Source organism: Poeciliopsis prolifica, unplaced genomic scaffold (assembly GCF_027474105.1).
Source record: "Poeciliopsis prolifica strain line A6 unplaced genomic scaffold, Auburn_PproV2 SCAFFOLD087, whole genome shotgun sequence".
In the NCBI taxonomy this organism is placed as follows: Eukaryota; Metazoa; Chordata; class Actinopteri; order Cyprinodontiformes; family Poeciliidae; genus Poeciliopsis; species Poeciliopsis prolifica.
This window is the reverse complement of record NW_026562462.1, coordinates 502,086-518,590: the sequence shown is the minus strand read 5'-3', so window position 1 is coordinate 518,590 and position 16,505 is coordinate 502,086. Positions and strand designations below refer to the sequence as shown.

At 38.1% G+C, this 16,505-nt stretch overlaps 1 protein-coding gene across 4 annotated transcripts in view; it reads left to right on the top strand.

The window, feature by feature from the left end:
- The window catches only part of LOC129353281 (semaphorin-6D-like), a 146,423-nt gene that overhangs the window by 112,024 nt on the left and 17,894 nt on the right, over positions 1-16,505 (top strand). For 2 of the 4 annotated variants that reach the window (XM_055022551.1, XM_055022550.1), the window contains exons 17-20: positions 86-163; positions 12,055-12,113; positions 13,173-13,226; positions 13,997-14,053. In XM_055022551.1, the coding sequence (XP_054878526.1) occupies positions 86-163; positions 12,055-12,113; positions 13,173-13,226; positions 13,997-14,053 (248 nt within the window). The remainder of the gene's footprint in view (positions 1-85; positions 164-12,054; positions 12,114-13,172; positions 13,227-13,996; positions 14,054-16,505) is intronic. The other 2 variants (XM_055022553.1, XM_055022552.1) reach the window with 1 other exon arrangement.

Sequence of the window (16,505 nt, the reverse complement as noted above, 5' to 3'; positions counted from 1 at the left end):
TCATGAAGGAAAAAGAAAATGGAGCCCACTGGACCCCCAAATAACAATAAATTCCCCTCATCTTCCTTTTCATCTCTTCCTCCAGAACCTGCCTGGCCTCTCGTGACCCTTACTGCATCTGGCTTCGCACCGGGACATGCGCCAACATGGCACCAGGCTTCAAGTATGTTCCAGTTCCTTGTAATCTTTCTTTTACCGTCGTGTCTCCCGGTTCTTCCTGTTATCGTCAGTCTGACGGCCAATAAGGCTCTGGAGGTCCTGCTCATCCGTCAGCCCTGCCAGCAAAAAGGCCGTACGTCTGAAAGTTGTAAATCTGTGATGCCAAAGTGAAAGGATGTAAAAGTGCAATGAGGACAAATGTTTCTGAGAGTGATGTTGGTCTAAATCAGCCGTAGTCAGAAAGCTATTGAGTCACAAACAAACTCAGCCTCTGACTTTCTGATAAGCAATTTGTCCTGCTGACGGTGATGATTCTTGAATTATCTCTTAATTAGCTTTGGTTTTTCATATTAATGAGCATTCTGTACTTTCAGTGACCTCATAATGAGGTCCATCATTATAAAGCAAATGCAAAAGGGATTTATTTTTTATATATTGATGTGAATTCCCACAAATCTTTTTGAACGCATTTTATCATTCGGTGACTCCACCAAATGCCAGACGTTTTGTTTGGAAAGAGTTTTTGTGACTTTAGAAATTCCATTTTTCATTTGTTTCCTTCATGCTGCTTAATTTGACAGTTATTTTTTTAGCAGAAAATTTAAATAGAAAAATGGTAAATAATTAAATAACCTTTAAGTTAAGTTTTGATACCTGCGAAATATTCAAAATCAATTCCAAAATGCATTTTTTTTTTCTAGATTCATCACAGTCGTCAATACTGGCAATAATTTAATTTCTACACACGAAGTTAATGTATTATTTTGCATCAAACTACATTTGAATGAATCCAAATATTAGCTCAGAGTGGATTACAGTAAGTAGTAGTCAGAGCTTCTGTATTGTTGATGTAATCATCAGCAGTTGTGGACATTATTATAATAAAAATTAAAACAAATATCAGTTTTATTTCAGTCTAAACCCATTTTCAGAACTGCAAATGGAATTACATTTGCAATGCATGCTATAGAAGTTGCCCATTTTCCCAAGCCTCACGGTATCATTTTTCATAAAGCTCACATGGGGATGCTGTGCAGCTCTCTGATTTTACCCAGGGCAACTTTTTGACTCTTGAGTTTGAACAAAATTTCCCAGAGTTGGAACTTTGATCATCCGAGGACACAGCCTCGCTCAGTCGACGCTGCACCAGGTGCTGAAAAATCGCTTCCTCAGCTTCCCGTCCCTGGCAGATGGCTGGCATTCCAGTCATTTATGTGCGGCTGGTTTTTGATCACTGATCTGTGCTGCTGATCTACAGATGAGAACCTTTGTCGTTGCTGCGCTGCCTTTGCAAGAAGCATCTTGATTTCAGAACAGGTGGGAGTTGCTGGTGCAGCTGTACATGGATGCTGAGAGAAAATCTCTGAACTCTGATGAATACAGGGTTCAACTCAGACCTAAAGACTAAAGCAGAATAGTTTCTGATCCCACAAAGCAATGTGATTATGTTTGCTCCTTCCTTAGTGTCACTAATTTTATGCTTTAGTCATAAGTTGCTCATATTTATACTTTTTTTTAGAATCATGGGACTCTTCTTTAATTCTTCCTCCTAACCTCAATTTGCTTTTATTTATTGTAGCCAAAGGTGGTTTTGAGTTCATTAGTTTAATCGCAGTCTTGATAATAAGCTTACTGATGTTCAGTGTCTGTCTCTGATCACTTCACCGCGTTTGTGACTGATTATATTTACATACCAGAATGTTGCAGGTGCTTAGTTGCTCCCTGAGGTTTAGAGCAAGGCTTTCCTCTGGAGACATACGTGAAAATAATATAAGTTCGATTTGCGGAGGGTTGGAGGAATGGCAAAAAAATCCAATAGCCACAGATCGATGTTATGACGTGCTGCATCGTGAGCCCGAGTTACCCGACACTTAAAAGGTATTGATTGAGAGGTTCCACAAACACTGGGTTTCACAAGTTAGAAGCTGCCTGCTGAGTTTGTTTGTTTGTGCATATCTGCGTGTATTTCTAATCCTTGTACTGCTTGGGACTATCGATAAAATGTGCAAACAGTGGGCTTTTATCTTAAGGTGAGAATTTCTTGGTATAAATGTAGTGTTATGAATTGAGCTGATTCACTTGGGAGTCTGCAGAATCTCCTAAAGGAGAGCCTCTACAGGTTTCCAAATCGATGATGCTGAACTTGGACATCTACAAAGCAAGGAATGAGGCAAAAATGCACAAAATATTCCATCATAAAATATGTAATATGTCACCAGTTTGTTGCCTTGCATCAGGCACATGGTGCCGCTTTTTTCATACTACGAAACGGCTGAGTATCAAAAACAGTTTAAAAGAAATTTGACTTCATAGCTGAATCTGATGCCTTGAAAGGGCTCCTGTCTCTTTAAGAAGGTTCTAGCCTTTCTGTGACCCCCGCCCTTCAGCATGTCGTCACAGCAGTGCTTCTCTTTGCCCTCAGGGGACGCTGTTCACAACCGTTCTTAGGAGTTTTGTAGTGAAAAGCTGAAGCTGAATGCGTTCACGTTTAAAACCTTTGAATTTGAAAGAGGAAGGAGGAAAATGTGGATTAATCAATGTCAAAGTAGGCATCACAAGATGCAACAATAATTTTGGAATGTTTTCCTAAAACTGTGAAGTTCTTTTGAAAATTGTTTGAAATATTAGTTAGGAACAGTTCTTGGGTTAAAATTACTGGGTTCACTATAACGCTGATTCATGCTGTGCTTTGTAGTTGGAACTTCTCTCTTTATGACGGGACGGCCAGTTTTCCGTCCTTCAAATTATATATAAAGAAACCCAATATCATCATGGGTAGACTGCATTTTTTATTATAACCCTCGATTTAAAAGATTTAAAGACGTATAGATGATCCACAGTGAAACCTTTCATTCTGTTCGGTTCATTCGCAGCACATATTCTCACCATCTCTTCGTCTAGACAGTGTTTACTCTTGCTACTGAAGTCCCCTGAGTTGTCAGGGGCCCAGTATAATTTGACAAGGTCAGCTTGTTCCCTCGTATGAAGATCCACATTACAGTCACCTTACTTTTGATTCTTTTTTTTTATTTTGTATTATGTCAAAACAGAATAGCAGCGTCTTTTAGAAATTTCTGTTGATGGATTTCAGGCTGCTCGTAGTGAAATGACCGTGTCTTAAATATTTATGCCGCATTTTCATGCAATTTAAGGGAAAAGCTGTCCGCTGGAACGAAGCGTGGAAATTGGGTTTCATTGAACATCTCTGAGGCACTTTGTGCCCCATAAGATCTACAGCAGCACTCGACTTGAGATTTTCTGCTCTTTTTTTGTATATACATCAAGCCAGTCTGATCACACCAATATTTCTATCAAAACTGAACATTATCAGTGTCGAACACAAATATTCCAGCAGGAATACATAATCCCAGTATTGATCTGGCTCCTCTGCTGGCAGCTCTTTGTGTTTGCCTCCATCTTTTTGATCCGTCTCCTGACATGGATCGATGCGAGGAGAGAGGGGCCAGTCGCCTGTCTTTTAACTCATTGACTTTTATCTGCACTTGTTCAAAGGAAGACGTAAGCTTTCCGCACAAGTCACTCAGTTGGTTAAAATTTGTTTTGATTAATTAAAAGCTGTTTTATTTATTTTTTTCTGTTGTCAAAAAACTCTTTAGCATTATGATTCTGATAACATACTTTAAATGATAATATATTTGCTTCTGATTTGAGAACTGCAGTTGCAGATGCCGTGTTTTTCTCTCCTTGAATTTGAGGAGTTTGTTATATTACTTTAGGATAATGCTGAAAATATGACACATGATTGGCGTTTCTAATAAGATCATGTCATTATGACAGGGAATGAGTTTTGAGTCAGGCTTTTACGTAAAGGTTTCCATGTCTTTAGGGAGCTATTATAACAACTTGGTGCTTCACAGCTTATCTGTGGTCAGCAGAGAAATAAAGGTCAATCCATAAATCTATACTTGTAGTTGGTGAGCATGCTTGCACATATATTAGTCATGTTCACAGTATTCAGTCGATGGACACAAATGAGAAATTCATTAATTCCAATTCAAAATGGACACTGGAGTTAAAAAAAAACAGAAGTCTCAGCATTGCTGAAGCTCATGTTCAAATCTGCAGGAGATGTTCTAGCTTAACTTGACTCATTTAAGCTAACACTGTTAGCATTATAGAGTGCTTGCTACTTCATCCAATCTATAATTAAAAAGTAAAAAAGCAGAACTATGCCTGACTTGGTCATATGGGAAACCACTGTTGGTGACATCAGTGATTCACAGAAAGTGTTTGGGATAAAAAGGTGAAAAAAAACTTGATACTGATTCCAAATATGCAAAAAAAAAAAAAAAAAAAACTAGTTATGGAATAAATTATGTGATTTCTGATGCAAAGCAACGATTCATCTACATGAAATTACCTATAAATTAGAAGGAAAGACAGAATTCAAAACCTCAACATTTTGAAATGAAACATTCCTCTTCTATGTGTCTTTCCAATGCGTCTGGCTTCTTTCAGTTGTAAAAATTTTAAACATGTAGAAACACGAAGTAAAACTGCACTAAAGTAAACTATTTAAGTACTGTACAGCCTTGTGGAAACATTTTCATGGTCGTATTTGCAAGCAAACGTTTTACACCTATTTCTCATCTCTAGGGCGAAGAAAAACATGGTGAATCATCTTAAGCTAAAAAAAAATGGAAAATAAATTACTAATATTTCACAGCAAAGTCGTTTAAAACAACATTGAACTCAGAGTTTTGTTTTGTTGTATATTGGAAGCTAAATCAGATCTTCTTCCTCTGTTGAAATAAATAGAGGATTTTTTTTGTTGTAGTTAGTGTTGGAATCCTTTTAAAGTTGTAAAGATATGCAATAAATTTTTGTGAAACAGTTGAGAAACAAAGGCTGTGAGAGAATAATGTCCACAGTGTTTCTAAGAGCCTCATCAATCCTTTCCTTTGGGCTTGATAAACCCGAAGGAAAGGGTTCCTTTCTGCTGAAATGACAGCGCTGATGGAAAAGCTGGCAGGCAGTTTTGTTTTGGTCTGCTTCATTTACTTTCGAAATGAGACATTACAATTCATCTGGAAAAAGAATGCCAGATGAAGTCAAAACACTGTTTTCTGCTAACTTCAGAGAATCGTCCATTTGCCCACAGACACAGGAAACAATATCTTCTGCGGCAGCACAAAAGACGCTCGGCTCATAGCTTTTAATACAGACAGGAGTGGGGATGGAGCAGAGAGGAGACGCTGCAGGAAGATTAAAATGGACAGGATGAGCAGGTTGAGATGAAAAAGAGGCGAGGAAGGAAACTGAGGGGGAAGCGAAGCTGTGATGCAAGATGCGGAAAGGAAGAAGAAAGGGGGCAAAACATACGAGACGGAAAATTACAAAACAAGAGCAATATCTGTGTCAGACACTTGAGGGATGAAGAAATAAAAGCAAGACAGATATAGACAGACAATTCAGGAGAGCTGTTTTATTTTCATTCTGTGCTTTTCTTTTTTATTTTGTCTCTGCAATTATAAATCAGGGCTTGGTTTTCAATCAGTTGGCGTCTCACTGTTTTATTAAGCAAACCACATTGAGTGTTTTCAAATCTATTCAGGCTCTAATTTTCTTTGAAGGAAAAGTCGCCACTGTGACTACAAAAAAGTCACCACCCTAATTTACCAAAGCAAAACCACTGATGCAACTAATCACCTGATTGCTTTTTTTTTAAAGCATGAAATAGTATTTTATCACTAAATTATTTCTGAATCTGCTGCTTGTGGTTTAGGCAGATTCAATCGAAAGTTTCCATCGAGCAAACAAAACAACACAGGATATTCCTGTAACCCTAAAATTAAATTTTCCACAGGTGTGAAGAAATCCAGCAAAAGATTAAACCCCGTTATGTCTATGAATCAGAATATTGTTTCTGACGGACCCTCCTGTTGTGAACTGGGGACAAGGGTGTAAAATTGACAGTGCATTGCTATGTGATGACATACCAAATCATTATCTCACAATCTCAATTGTCAATACACAGTTTATGATGCAAGCATTCAACTTTCCCAGTGACTATATCTTCATTAATGTAGACAAAGCGTCTGCATGGTGTATAAAATTAATTTGTGCAACATTTCGTAAGCATTTATGAAAACACTTTAGCATTGGCACATATTCGCGGTATGTCTGGCCTCTCTCAGTTGACATGCTAATGCCACAGACTTTTCTGCATGTGCAATAAATCTGTGGCTTAGCTGGAGATCACATTCTGCGTATTACAGTATCAGATGTGCAAGAAATCAATGCTGAAGCTTTACTTAAATCTCCCCACACCATTGAGACTCTAAGTAAGTAATGGTTGGATGACTATCAATCACAAAGGGTCCACAAAAACGGTTTATGAATATCTCACTTTATGAAACATAGAAAATCTTTTTTTTTCAGTTTGCATGTGGAAGAGAGGTGTGAATACTGCAACAAATGTTTGATTTCTGAAATCTCTCATTTCAGCGAGGGCAGTTTGTTTTTTTTTAATCCGAATGTGTTAGATGTATTTTGTGTGTTAGATGTATTTTCTAAAAGTGCATTTTATTTAATTGGACATCAAATTAATTTGACCAATAATTTGTGTGGAAGTGTTTACTACTTGGGTTTAGAAAAAAAGATTCAATCACCACTTTTTTCTGAGATGAGAAATGGTAAACTGACACTAGAACCAGGATGAAACTAATCACTGAGCTGCATGTTGAGATGAGATGAAAGCTTTATTTAAACAGTGAACTGCAGAAAGAGGAGGACTAAAGCAACAGCAAACTGCAACAAAAATGAGTTCCCAGGTGAGAGAGTGACTGCAGTTTTACTAAAACCACCTGATGCATGCTTCTTAAGTCTAAGATTTGTACATAATTTGAAAGCAATTGTTATTCCCTGCAATAAACCTCATAATGAGTTAAAGCTTTCTGACAAACTGAAGAAGTTGAGGGCTACAGGCTCTGTTCCGATTTCAGTTTTGTCTTCCACACTCTGCAAGGCAGGGGAAGAAAGTTTGTCCAAGTTTCGTCATTATCCTCTATTAGCATCACATCACAGCAATATAAGTCACAACAGCCCACTCGTCCTGCGTTTGGTCTGCCTCACTTAACATCAAGCTCTCCACCTCCAGAGATAGACTCCCAAGACTCCAGTCCAGGCGCAGGTCCTTGTCCTGCATCTCCAGCATCCCCATCTGGGTGAAGGGAAGACGAGCAAAACAAAATATCAGGCTCATCACTAAAGTTTAATGGAGCAAGTGAGAATGACTAAGTCTCCTACTTCAAAGGACGTGTAAATGCCCTAGTGTCATGTGACATTAACTAAAGTTTAAAATGTTATTATAAAATGCATTCTGACACCTGCTGTTCGTTGCTGTAAAGTAGTTGCAATAAAGTGGTTTTTTCCATACTTTTTCGGCGTTTGATTAAACAAAATAAAATAAAATTTAGCACCAATATGTCAAATGTAATAATGTTAGTAACCTTCAATTGCTTGCATAAAAACATGATGTATTTCAGCCATTATGACTTTTTTCAAAAAAGTTTTTATGTCAAAATCTTACTGATAAGATTAACATGCCATGAGCTTTTTAGTAATGTCGAACCACACAGTACATTTTTGTCTTATGAAATGATGACTTGAGGTCTTATCAAATCAAACCAAGTACAGAAACGTTGCTCAGGCTGACCTCAGTGAGGCTGATTGAAGGATAAATATAGAACAGCCTCCACGGGCAGAGCTACGGCTCAGAGTTTTGCTCGACTGTCTGTAAGCTGAAGTGAGTTTAGCTTCGCAAAATTCTGCTGATGAGTAAAAGATTTCCTCCAGGGAGAAAAAAAGACGTGGAGGGAAGGATGATGAAGTAAGAATAGAAAGAGCTGAAGAGGAAGAGTGTAACGTCTTACATAACATCAGCCCGGAACAGAAAATGCATTCAAAAAACTGAGCCGTCTTAGAAGAGAGGTGGTAGATTGAAGGAGAGGTGAAATGGAAAGAGTCATCTTTCCTGCCAGCATGAAGAGTAAGCATTTGTTAAAATTGGAGCCAGTTGTGTTTTGGTTTTATGAGTTCAGAGTCATATTATAGAATAGACAGCCTCTAAATTAGTCAGCGATGATTTAAGTGTCTTTATTTGCCTCCAGAACCCAAAGGGGAAAAAACATTATTTCGTCACATGCAGTGACTTTGAGTATCTTACCGCTGAGTCTAATAACCTCTTCTAACCTCATATTGAGGAGCTTCCTTCTTTTTAATATTCTATCTTTAATGTTTGCTTCAAATTTTTGAAGGGAAGTCCTGTCTTTGGTCACGACCTGTCAATGTTTTCACAGCTGTCTTAAAACTCTTTCTGTAACCTCCCTCTGATGACGAGGGGATTAGTTTTTATCTAAAGCAAACCTTTGGTCTAGTCTCAAAATATATGATGCAAGTTCTGTTTTATAAACCTTTATGGCTGCATTAGATGTTTACATGCGTAGAAATTAAGTTGGTCCACATCCTGTAACAATGATGTTCCAATTTGAATCATGTTTTGCAAAATGTGATATATTATTTATACCCAACCAGACGACCTGAAATATATTCCTCCATTCATTTGATTCAAAGCTTCATCAAAGACTTGAGCTGTTCTGTGTCAAATGAAGTTGTTTGCCTGTAAACCTCAAGCTGTTCAATAAAGTCTCAATAACTTAATTGAAGTACACACAACCTGCGAATGTTCATTTAGCAGTAAACTCCCGCAGCCGTGCATCCATCGCAATTACATTTCACAGTCTTTCAAATGCGTTAACGCCTCCACTGCTGAGCCTCAACGCCGCGGACGTGAAATCACAATGTAAGCGACGCCGGCGTCTGATAACTTGGCTGTCTTTTCCAACCGAGTCTATTTTCATCCCCTCCTCCGAGTCGCTCCCCGCTACATGAACGAGGCGTTCAGGTGCCTGAGAGCGGTTGGGATATATAGCTGCTCACCGTTGCATCGACCTCCTCCTGTTCTCTCCTTTTTTCTCCTCACTTACAGCTCAGCCCACGCTGGTGGAAATGAAGCTCAAGCTGAAAAGCAGCAATAGAAGGAAGGAGAGAAAACGAGCAATGAGGGGAGATAAATATTGAGTGGCTGAGGGGGTGGACGAGTTAGCAAATATGAGGTACAGTGCTATGAAGTGGAGTGCATGAAAGGAGGAAATTAAAATTATGCTTTTACATTTCATTAAATAGGCTCTAAATGTTCCACTTCTCATCTGTTACATAATTTACTTTGTGCATGTGTAATGCAGGTTTATTGTACAGTCATGTAAATACAGTATCAACGAACAACTTAAAGAACATAAAAGGAAATGTAAGGAGGAGAGTCACACTGTTGAAGAAAACTTCATTTCTATTTACTGCCACAGTTTCTGCGTGTGGAATAAACTCTGAGATGAACTTTAAATCATGTTTGTCTCCATTCTGAAGTTTGTTGAACACATTTTACTGCAGACAAATCTTCTGGTTCACATGCTGAGTAATCAAATGAGATGTTCAGTTAATCAACTAAGAAATGCTGAGGACTTCATATGTAAATGTATAGCCCATCAAAGTTTAAAGTTCACTGCTGGCGCATATACGTTTAATAAATTAAGATTTAATGAAGGCTTAAAGGAAGTGTAAATATGCTGCATCTTAGTAACAGTATATTTCATGCTTTCTGGGCAACTCTGTGGTCTGCTTGGCTGCCAAATGCTTTCAGGGTCCTGCAGGTCTCTCCACAGAGGAATGCGTGCAACCCCTTTCTTTTTTTCTTGTTTTTTTTAGAAGGGTAGACTGTGTGTACTTTTCAGATTTTGAGAAAAATGATCCACGACAAAGAATCTGACCCATAAGATGATAGAATGAATAATTGAGACAGGACAAACCCAAAGTCAATGTTCAGGACGTTGGGTTCATGTCAAACTTAAGATTTTTTTAAATTAAATTTCTAATCTGATTTTATTTTACTCTCAGCTCATGTCAAGCCTTTGGAACCAAACCCATCTTAGATGTTCTTCAGTAAAATAGAATAACTCATTAGCACCAGAGATTTCCAGTAAAACCTTCAGCCGTTTTGCTCTGCTCTTTTCACTTTTTTGCATGCATGCATCTTAGAGGTGCATTTTGTGCCGAGTTCAGCTTGTTTCTGTGCTGAAATCACGTTCTCCGTATGCCCAGGGTACAGTATCTTTGCTGCAACTGTTGTTGCAGCCATTTACATACATTTTCAATGTGCAGAGTTGCCCAGAGACCTTGACATAACATACACAGATGTTCATGACTGCCACAAGAAGCATCAAAATGGCAGGGAAGGGAATATCTGACAGGTTGTATGATTACAGAATGACATTTTAACCCAAAGTGCATCGTTTGGTTTGAAATGATCCCAGACACTTTGCTATTTGTTTTACTTCTCAAACAGAATTAAGGCTTAGTTTCCAATTAGACGGATCCTTATGTGAAGAAATATACTAAATTCCTCCAACTCAAAATGAATAGCCATTAAAAAATCTCACAGATTGTGTCACATTTGCTTGATAGTAAATTTTTTTCTGGGGCAGGAGGGAGCATTGCATTCAGACTGGTCCATACAGCTTACTGAATGACGACTCCAAGTCATGCACTGAGTTCTCTTCAACACATTTGGTGAGCGGTTGGGCATTTGTGCTCACCCTTGTTCTGGCAGTGCAGCCTGCTGAGCCGCAGACTTTCGCTTGCAGCATCACACCAGGAAATCTGCTGGGGTGTAAAATGAAAACAAGGCGAGAGGAGTTAAATACGGCTCAGAGATATTAGTGAAGTCGGATCTAGAGGAGGGATAGTTTTATAAAACAAGGGAGGAGAAGAAAGGCGGGTTAATTAAATTATGGGATTGAAAACATTATGCAGCAATAGTCTTGCAGCTCATTAAAGAGTTTTTAACTGTTTTCTTTTATACAGATGTACAATTTGTTTTTTCCCATACAGAATGTGGGCTGACACTATTCAGTAAGACGGTTATGATCCCATTTCTACTTTCTCAAAGCTTTTATTTTTATTTGTAAAACATCGAGATAAAATAAAATGCCAGCGACAAAACATGAGGGATGGTTGCAGTTTCAACAGCAGGAGCCATTGTTCTTTCACATCAGTCTAATCGATACTACTTCATTGGTGGGATGTCAACTGTGTGCTAGAGGAAAATAAAGCAGGATAAGGTTTCACCTCTATCTGTCCTTATTTTTCTTTATCTTTCAGTTTTTAACAGGTAAATGACTTTTATTTCCCTGTGAAAACAGTAAAAATAAAGCAAAGCTTCCAGTCTTAGACACCTTTGCTTTACGGAAGTAATTTTGTGCTCCGTGGCTGTGAAATCCTGATTTGTAGTCCCTTTAAAAATTGATTTGGAGGTCAGATGGAAGTGTCGGCGGTGAGAAAGACAGGCTCGGTAAACAACAGGGACTCAGACCCAGAGACAGACATTCAGACGAGGGTAAATGGCTTCATTTACTGCCACTGCACTCAGATATAGGCCGCTTCACTTTACTGCCACTGACAGTGAGCGCGAGTGTTTTTCATGCTCACCTCTTGTCACAGCCTGTCTCCTGTCTGGATGAGTTTCACCTTTTTCAATTTAATTGGAGGACAAAGAGGAGGTGAAGAAGTTTGCTGCTTCACCTCTTTTGACCTCTGAAATTCTTTGGCCTTCAAACTAAATAAAAACTCGGACATGAAGTAGAAGTGATAAGCTAATTAAACGTCTTATCTCGTCTTTATAGATGCAAAGTCACTGATGGGTTTCCTGATAAGCGTTAGCCGAAGGCAAATAACAAAATGAAAAGCCGTGCCTGATGTGTGCGTGTGTGAAGCTTTTAGTTTATAAATGCTGTTTTCTGTTGTTGTTTTTTTTCTCTGCAGAGCCGGGTTCGAACAGGATATAGAGGGCGACCACTCTATTTACCCCGACAACTGTCACAGTAAGATAAATCTGTTCTTTTAAAGCCTCAGTAACGATTTTTGGACTTATGATATGAGCTGTAGAGGTGTAAAGGTTATGGATTGTTAAAACCCAGCCTGGGGTTTGTTTCCATGGATTTTACAATCCAAGTTATGGAGTTCATCCTAGTTTGAGACCTAATTGGAAAATCTGGGTCACACAAAAAATGACCTGTCTGGTTTAGTATTCAGTCTTTTGTTTTTGGAAAAATTCTAAGCCATTAGTGGAGCCAAAGAAACACATTTCAGTTTTCAGTGTGGAATTCGTCATATTTTGTCTGCCCTACCCTTTACCCACTGGAATACAGCACTTCTCTAAGTGTAATGGCCATCATCTCCCACTTACTCGCTACGCTTTCCAGCTATTTCTCCAGCTGTACTTATGATATCCCCCATCTGGGGGCATTACCTCTGTCTCTACTCTAGTCACAAATGGACCAAGTTCTGTCAGTTAATTATTTAAACAACAAATTATTCAGTATCCTCTAAAAGTAAAATGTTTTTGCAAGACCCAACTGTTTGTGTGTTTATTTTTGCGTCCTACCTCTCCTTTGTTTGAAAGATTGACCATATATTATATTAAAGCAACGTTTTTGGGCTCTTAGTTTTCTTTTATCTGTTCTGTTTAATAGCTGGGATTGTTCTTTTTTAGTTTCCAAAGCGAATCCTATTGGTTTGTAACAGTTGCATATCCTGAATGTTTGGAAACTGCACCTTTTTGTTTCACTAAGTCAGAGCACACAGGAATTTGTTCATTTCTACTAGTTAAAATTTATTTTGCTAAAAATATTATTGCATGTTTAACTTTTTGTTTATAATTGCAAAATAAAGATAGCCTTTAGTAGTTTTTTCCATCAGTTTTGCACCATGTTAACATGCATAAAAACTGTGAAGATAATTGCAAAGTGCTGCTTTTAGAGCATTTAAATGAATGTTTTTCTCTGTATTTTTATAATTAAAACACATAAAAGTGGGTTCAAATAGTTTTCTGACCTTTCTAATGCTATGAAAGCTGACTGGTGGTTTTATCTTTTGTGCAGCTGATGTGTTGGCCACAACACGAAACCAGGAATCAGCAGCTGACTCTGCCTACGGTAAAGCAAAACATGCCTTCTTCCATTTTTCTTCTTTTTTTAATGGATCAAATCATTTTTAAATTTTATTCAATTTAATATTTTGTGTCCAGTTAATATACCAAAGTAGAACGGGGTAATAGGAGGCAGTAAGTCTATAAGTGAGTGTTTTTGCTGAAATAGGGTTTATCAGTCTCAGACTCCAAATGTTTATCTCAGATATTTAGGAGACATTTAATATTAATGGGAGTTGAAGATCTAAACACAACTTGTTTGGGGTTTAGCCCTAAAGTTACTGTTCCCATGAAAGGCAACTTGTAGGTTTGTTAAAACTTGGTGATGCTCAGACAGAATCCCCTAAACCCAAACCCAGAAGGAAGAGGCCAGAGAACTTCCTTGTCTCAGTTTGACGTCTTAACAAACGAGCTTCGACTCAACCAGAAGAAATCCCGTTTTGTTGCCTGGTTGGCTCAAGTTAATGTACAGCAACTCATTGCTCAGTTTGACATCATTACCTTCCACCACTTTACAGTCCAGCAGATCAAAGCCCGGCTTCGCTCAGCAACCTGCTCTGTATTCATTGCTGCAGCTCAGCTGCTACCTGACTGTCAAGAGTCCTTCTCGTAAACCAGCAGAAGCATTGTCATTCACCGAGCAGCAGCCGAACCCACACAGTGAATCCCATTATGGCTCTATGTGGTGCATTCCAGTGATTAAAGCCGGAGAGGGGATGGCTAGAAAGACATTTTTGGTTTGTGGTCCACTTGACTCAAGCTGAGTTTGTTTTTCAGGAACACTTGAGCCCAAGAGGCTGCGTTGTGTCAGCAGCACTGATGAAGAGAATGAAAGTGAGGGAGAGCAAGGTCGTCAGACTGCGAGCCCAATGAATCAGGAAAATGAAAGCGATAAATGATTAGTCCTTTTTTTTTTACCACATACTGAAAACATTTACAGACCTAACTCTGGATGATGTTCTCTATCAGTCTCTTCAAATTCAATCACCACCTCAGTTTGACATTGCCACGTCCGTGTATTGAAGTCTTTTTCTTTCTTTTTTTTTTTTTTAAGTGAGCAGCCCTGAGTCAGAGGCAGCATCTCCTGAGGTAATTTCACTGTAGGCCATGAAAGCGAAGGTTGGAACCGTAGCCGTCAGAGCACAGAGAGCGCCTCGCTTTGTATTCTACCACTTAGCTTAATTGCATCCACCTGGAATTGAAATGAGGCAGTGTTCGTTGACAAGAATTAAAATCATACTTTTAGAAAAGGAAAACTGAAGTGGAGCACAGAGAGCCAGAGAGACTCTAATTCAGTTAGTTGATAGTCAGCTTTATTTATTGTAATTTTTATTGGATTAAATGATTTAATCCTGTTTTTTTAGCAGATCGTTGTGAAATTCTTTTGGTTTAGTGTACGCGTTTTTGAAAACAAAGGATAAGCTTTTTTTATTTTTTTTTTGTCCTTATTATGCATGCAGTAACTTTTACAAAGGTTGCAAACACGGCAGCTGGCATTTGTTTCCTGGCCTTTAAAATTCTCTAAAGAATTGACCATTTTTCAAACACAATTTAAGTCTTCAAGGAGTAAATGGCACAGAAAGAATCATGAACACTGAAAGTATCTGTTTGGGTATTGAGATGATTTTCTTTTTATTTTCAATAAGGATAAAACATTTCTCGGGGCACTTTGACCTGGAACTTGAAGCTAATGTTTTTTTCTTTTTTAACATTAGTGATTTTCCTGCATTAAGGCTTTTAGGTAATGATATTATCTTCAACAGAGTTTATGACACAATGAGCCTCCAGAGATGGATGTAAAATCCCCAGTGGGACATTAAATATTTTTTTCTGCTGTCAATATTTTATACATTTTTGTATTTTGTGCTTTTAGCAGTGGTTCCAACAGATTTATCCACCAATATTATTTAGTTATTTGATAAACATTTTCCTTCATTTTGTTGCATAATTTACAACCTTCCCATTAGATGTTTTTTTTTTCTTTTGCAGTCTTATAACACTAAAAGTATTTAAAAACTGGAATGAAAGTTTAGGTTCATTTTAGGCTCATTAGCATCACCATAAAACATGCAGGCTAATAAAAAGGATGTATAAAGTCTCTGATTTATATCTTTTTAGAGTGCATTTATCTGTGTTGCTTTTAAAAATGGACATATTTTAACCCATAAGCTGCTTGGATGTTTTATATTCTGAAATCAACCTTTTTTTCTATATCTTCTCAAACATACATCAAGTTGGAATAGATGTCATTATCTACATCCTAAATTATGAAACAGAAGCTTCATGTCTTCATTTCTTTTTGCATAATTAAGACTTTGCAGACAAATCTCCACCTTCCAGTTAAAAGATTAGCCCAACTTTGATTACAGTTGTATATCTGATCTAATATAATACTTTAAATGAAACCACAGCCTTATAATAAATTGTGCATTGTCGGGATTAATTGCTTGACTTGTTCTAATTGTGTTGAAATAAATTGCCATCTAAGTTTTAGACCTTGCATCGCCTGCAGGCTTTCCTGGGGAGCGAATTGAACGATAGCACAATAAGAACTGTCAGTCACTTTATCACGTCTTTTTTTAACATTACCAATGTTCCCTTTTATTCTCTTTTTTTCAGTGGTTCCATTGTGAAGATGACGGTGATAAATCAAAGCTAAATTGTGTTTTTTTTCTTTTTAGGGAGATTTTATGGTAAAACTGTCAGCCGGTGCTTTTTGCATAATGATCTCTGAAGCATTAACTCTGTAGTGTCGGACATTCGGGTGTGAAGGTTCCCAACACAATGACTGATGTGTTAGCCTGTATGCACCCTTATTCATCTGCAGCACGCTAGACTGGTTATCATTACTGTAATGACATAATTTGCTGGGCAACTATTCCCTTAATGAGGTTTTTGCAGTAGATTGCTTATTTAATGCACTGACAAGGAGAACCCTGTAGATCCAGCTCAGGGGCTGAATGGACACAAATTGGCCCGGTGCTTTTACAGGACAGACTTTTTTTTACGTTACTATTTGATGAGTGCTGACATTGTGCGTAATGAGTGGTAGAAATGCAAATTATAATGGTTTTGGGAGGACATAAATGCAGTCTGTGACCTTTAAATTACTTGTTGTTGTGCAGACGATCCAGTAAATTAAGTTTATTCTGCTGGTGAGCTTGAGTGCCTGGCTTCATAATTCCCAATTAAAAAGTCGTTTAAGTTGACTTCCCAGAAAGTTGAGGATGTTAGGCTGTGTGTGCCAGCGACCTGGCATTACTGCGATTCCACAGATCTGTCTCCA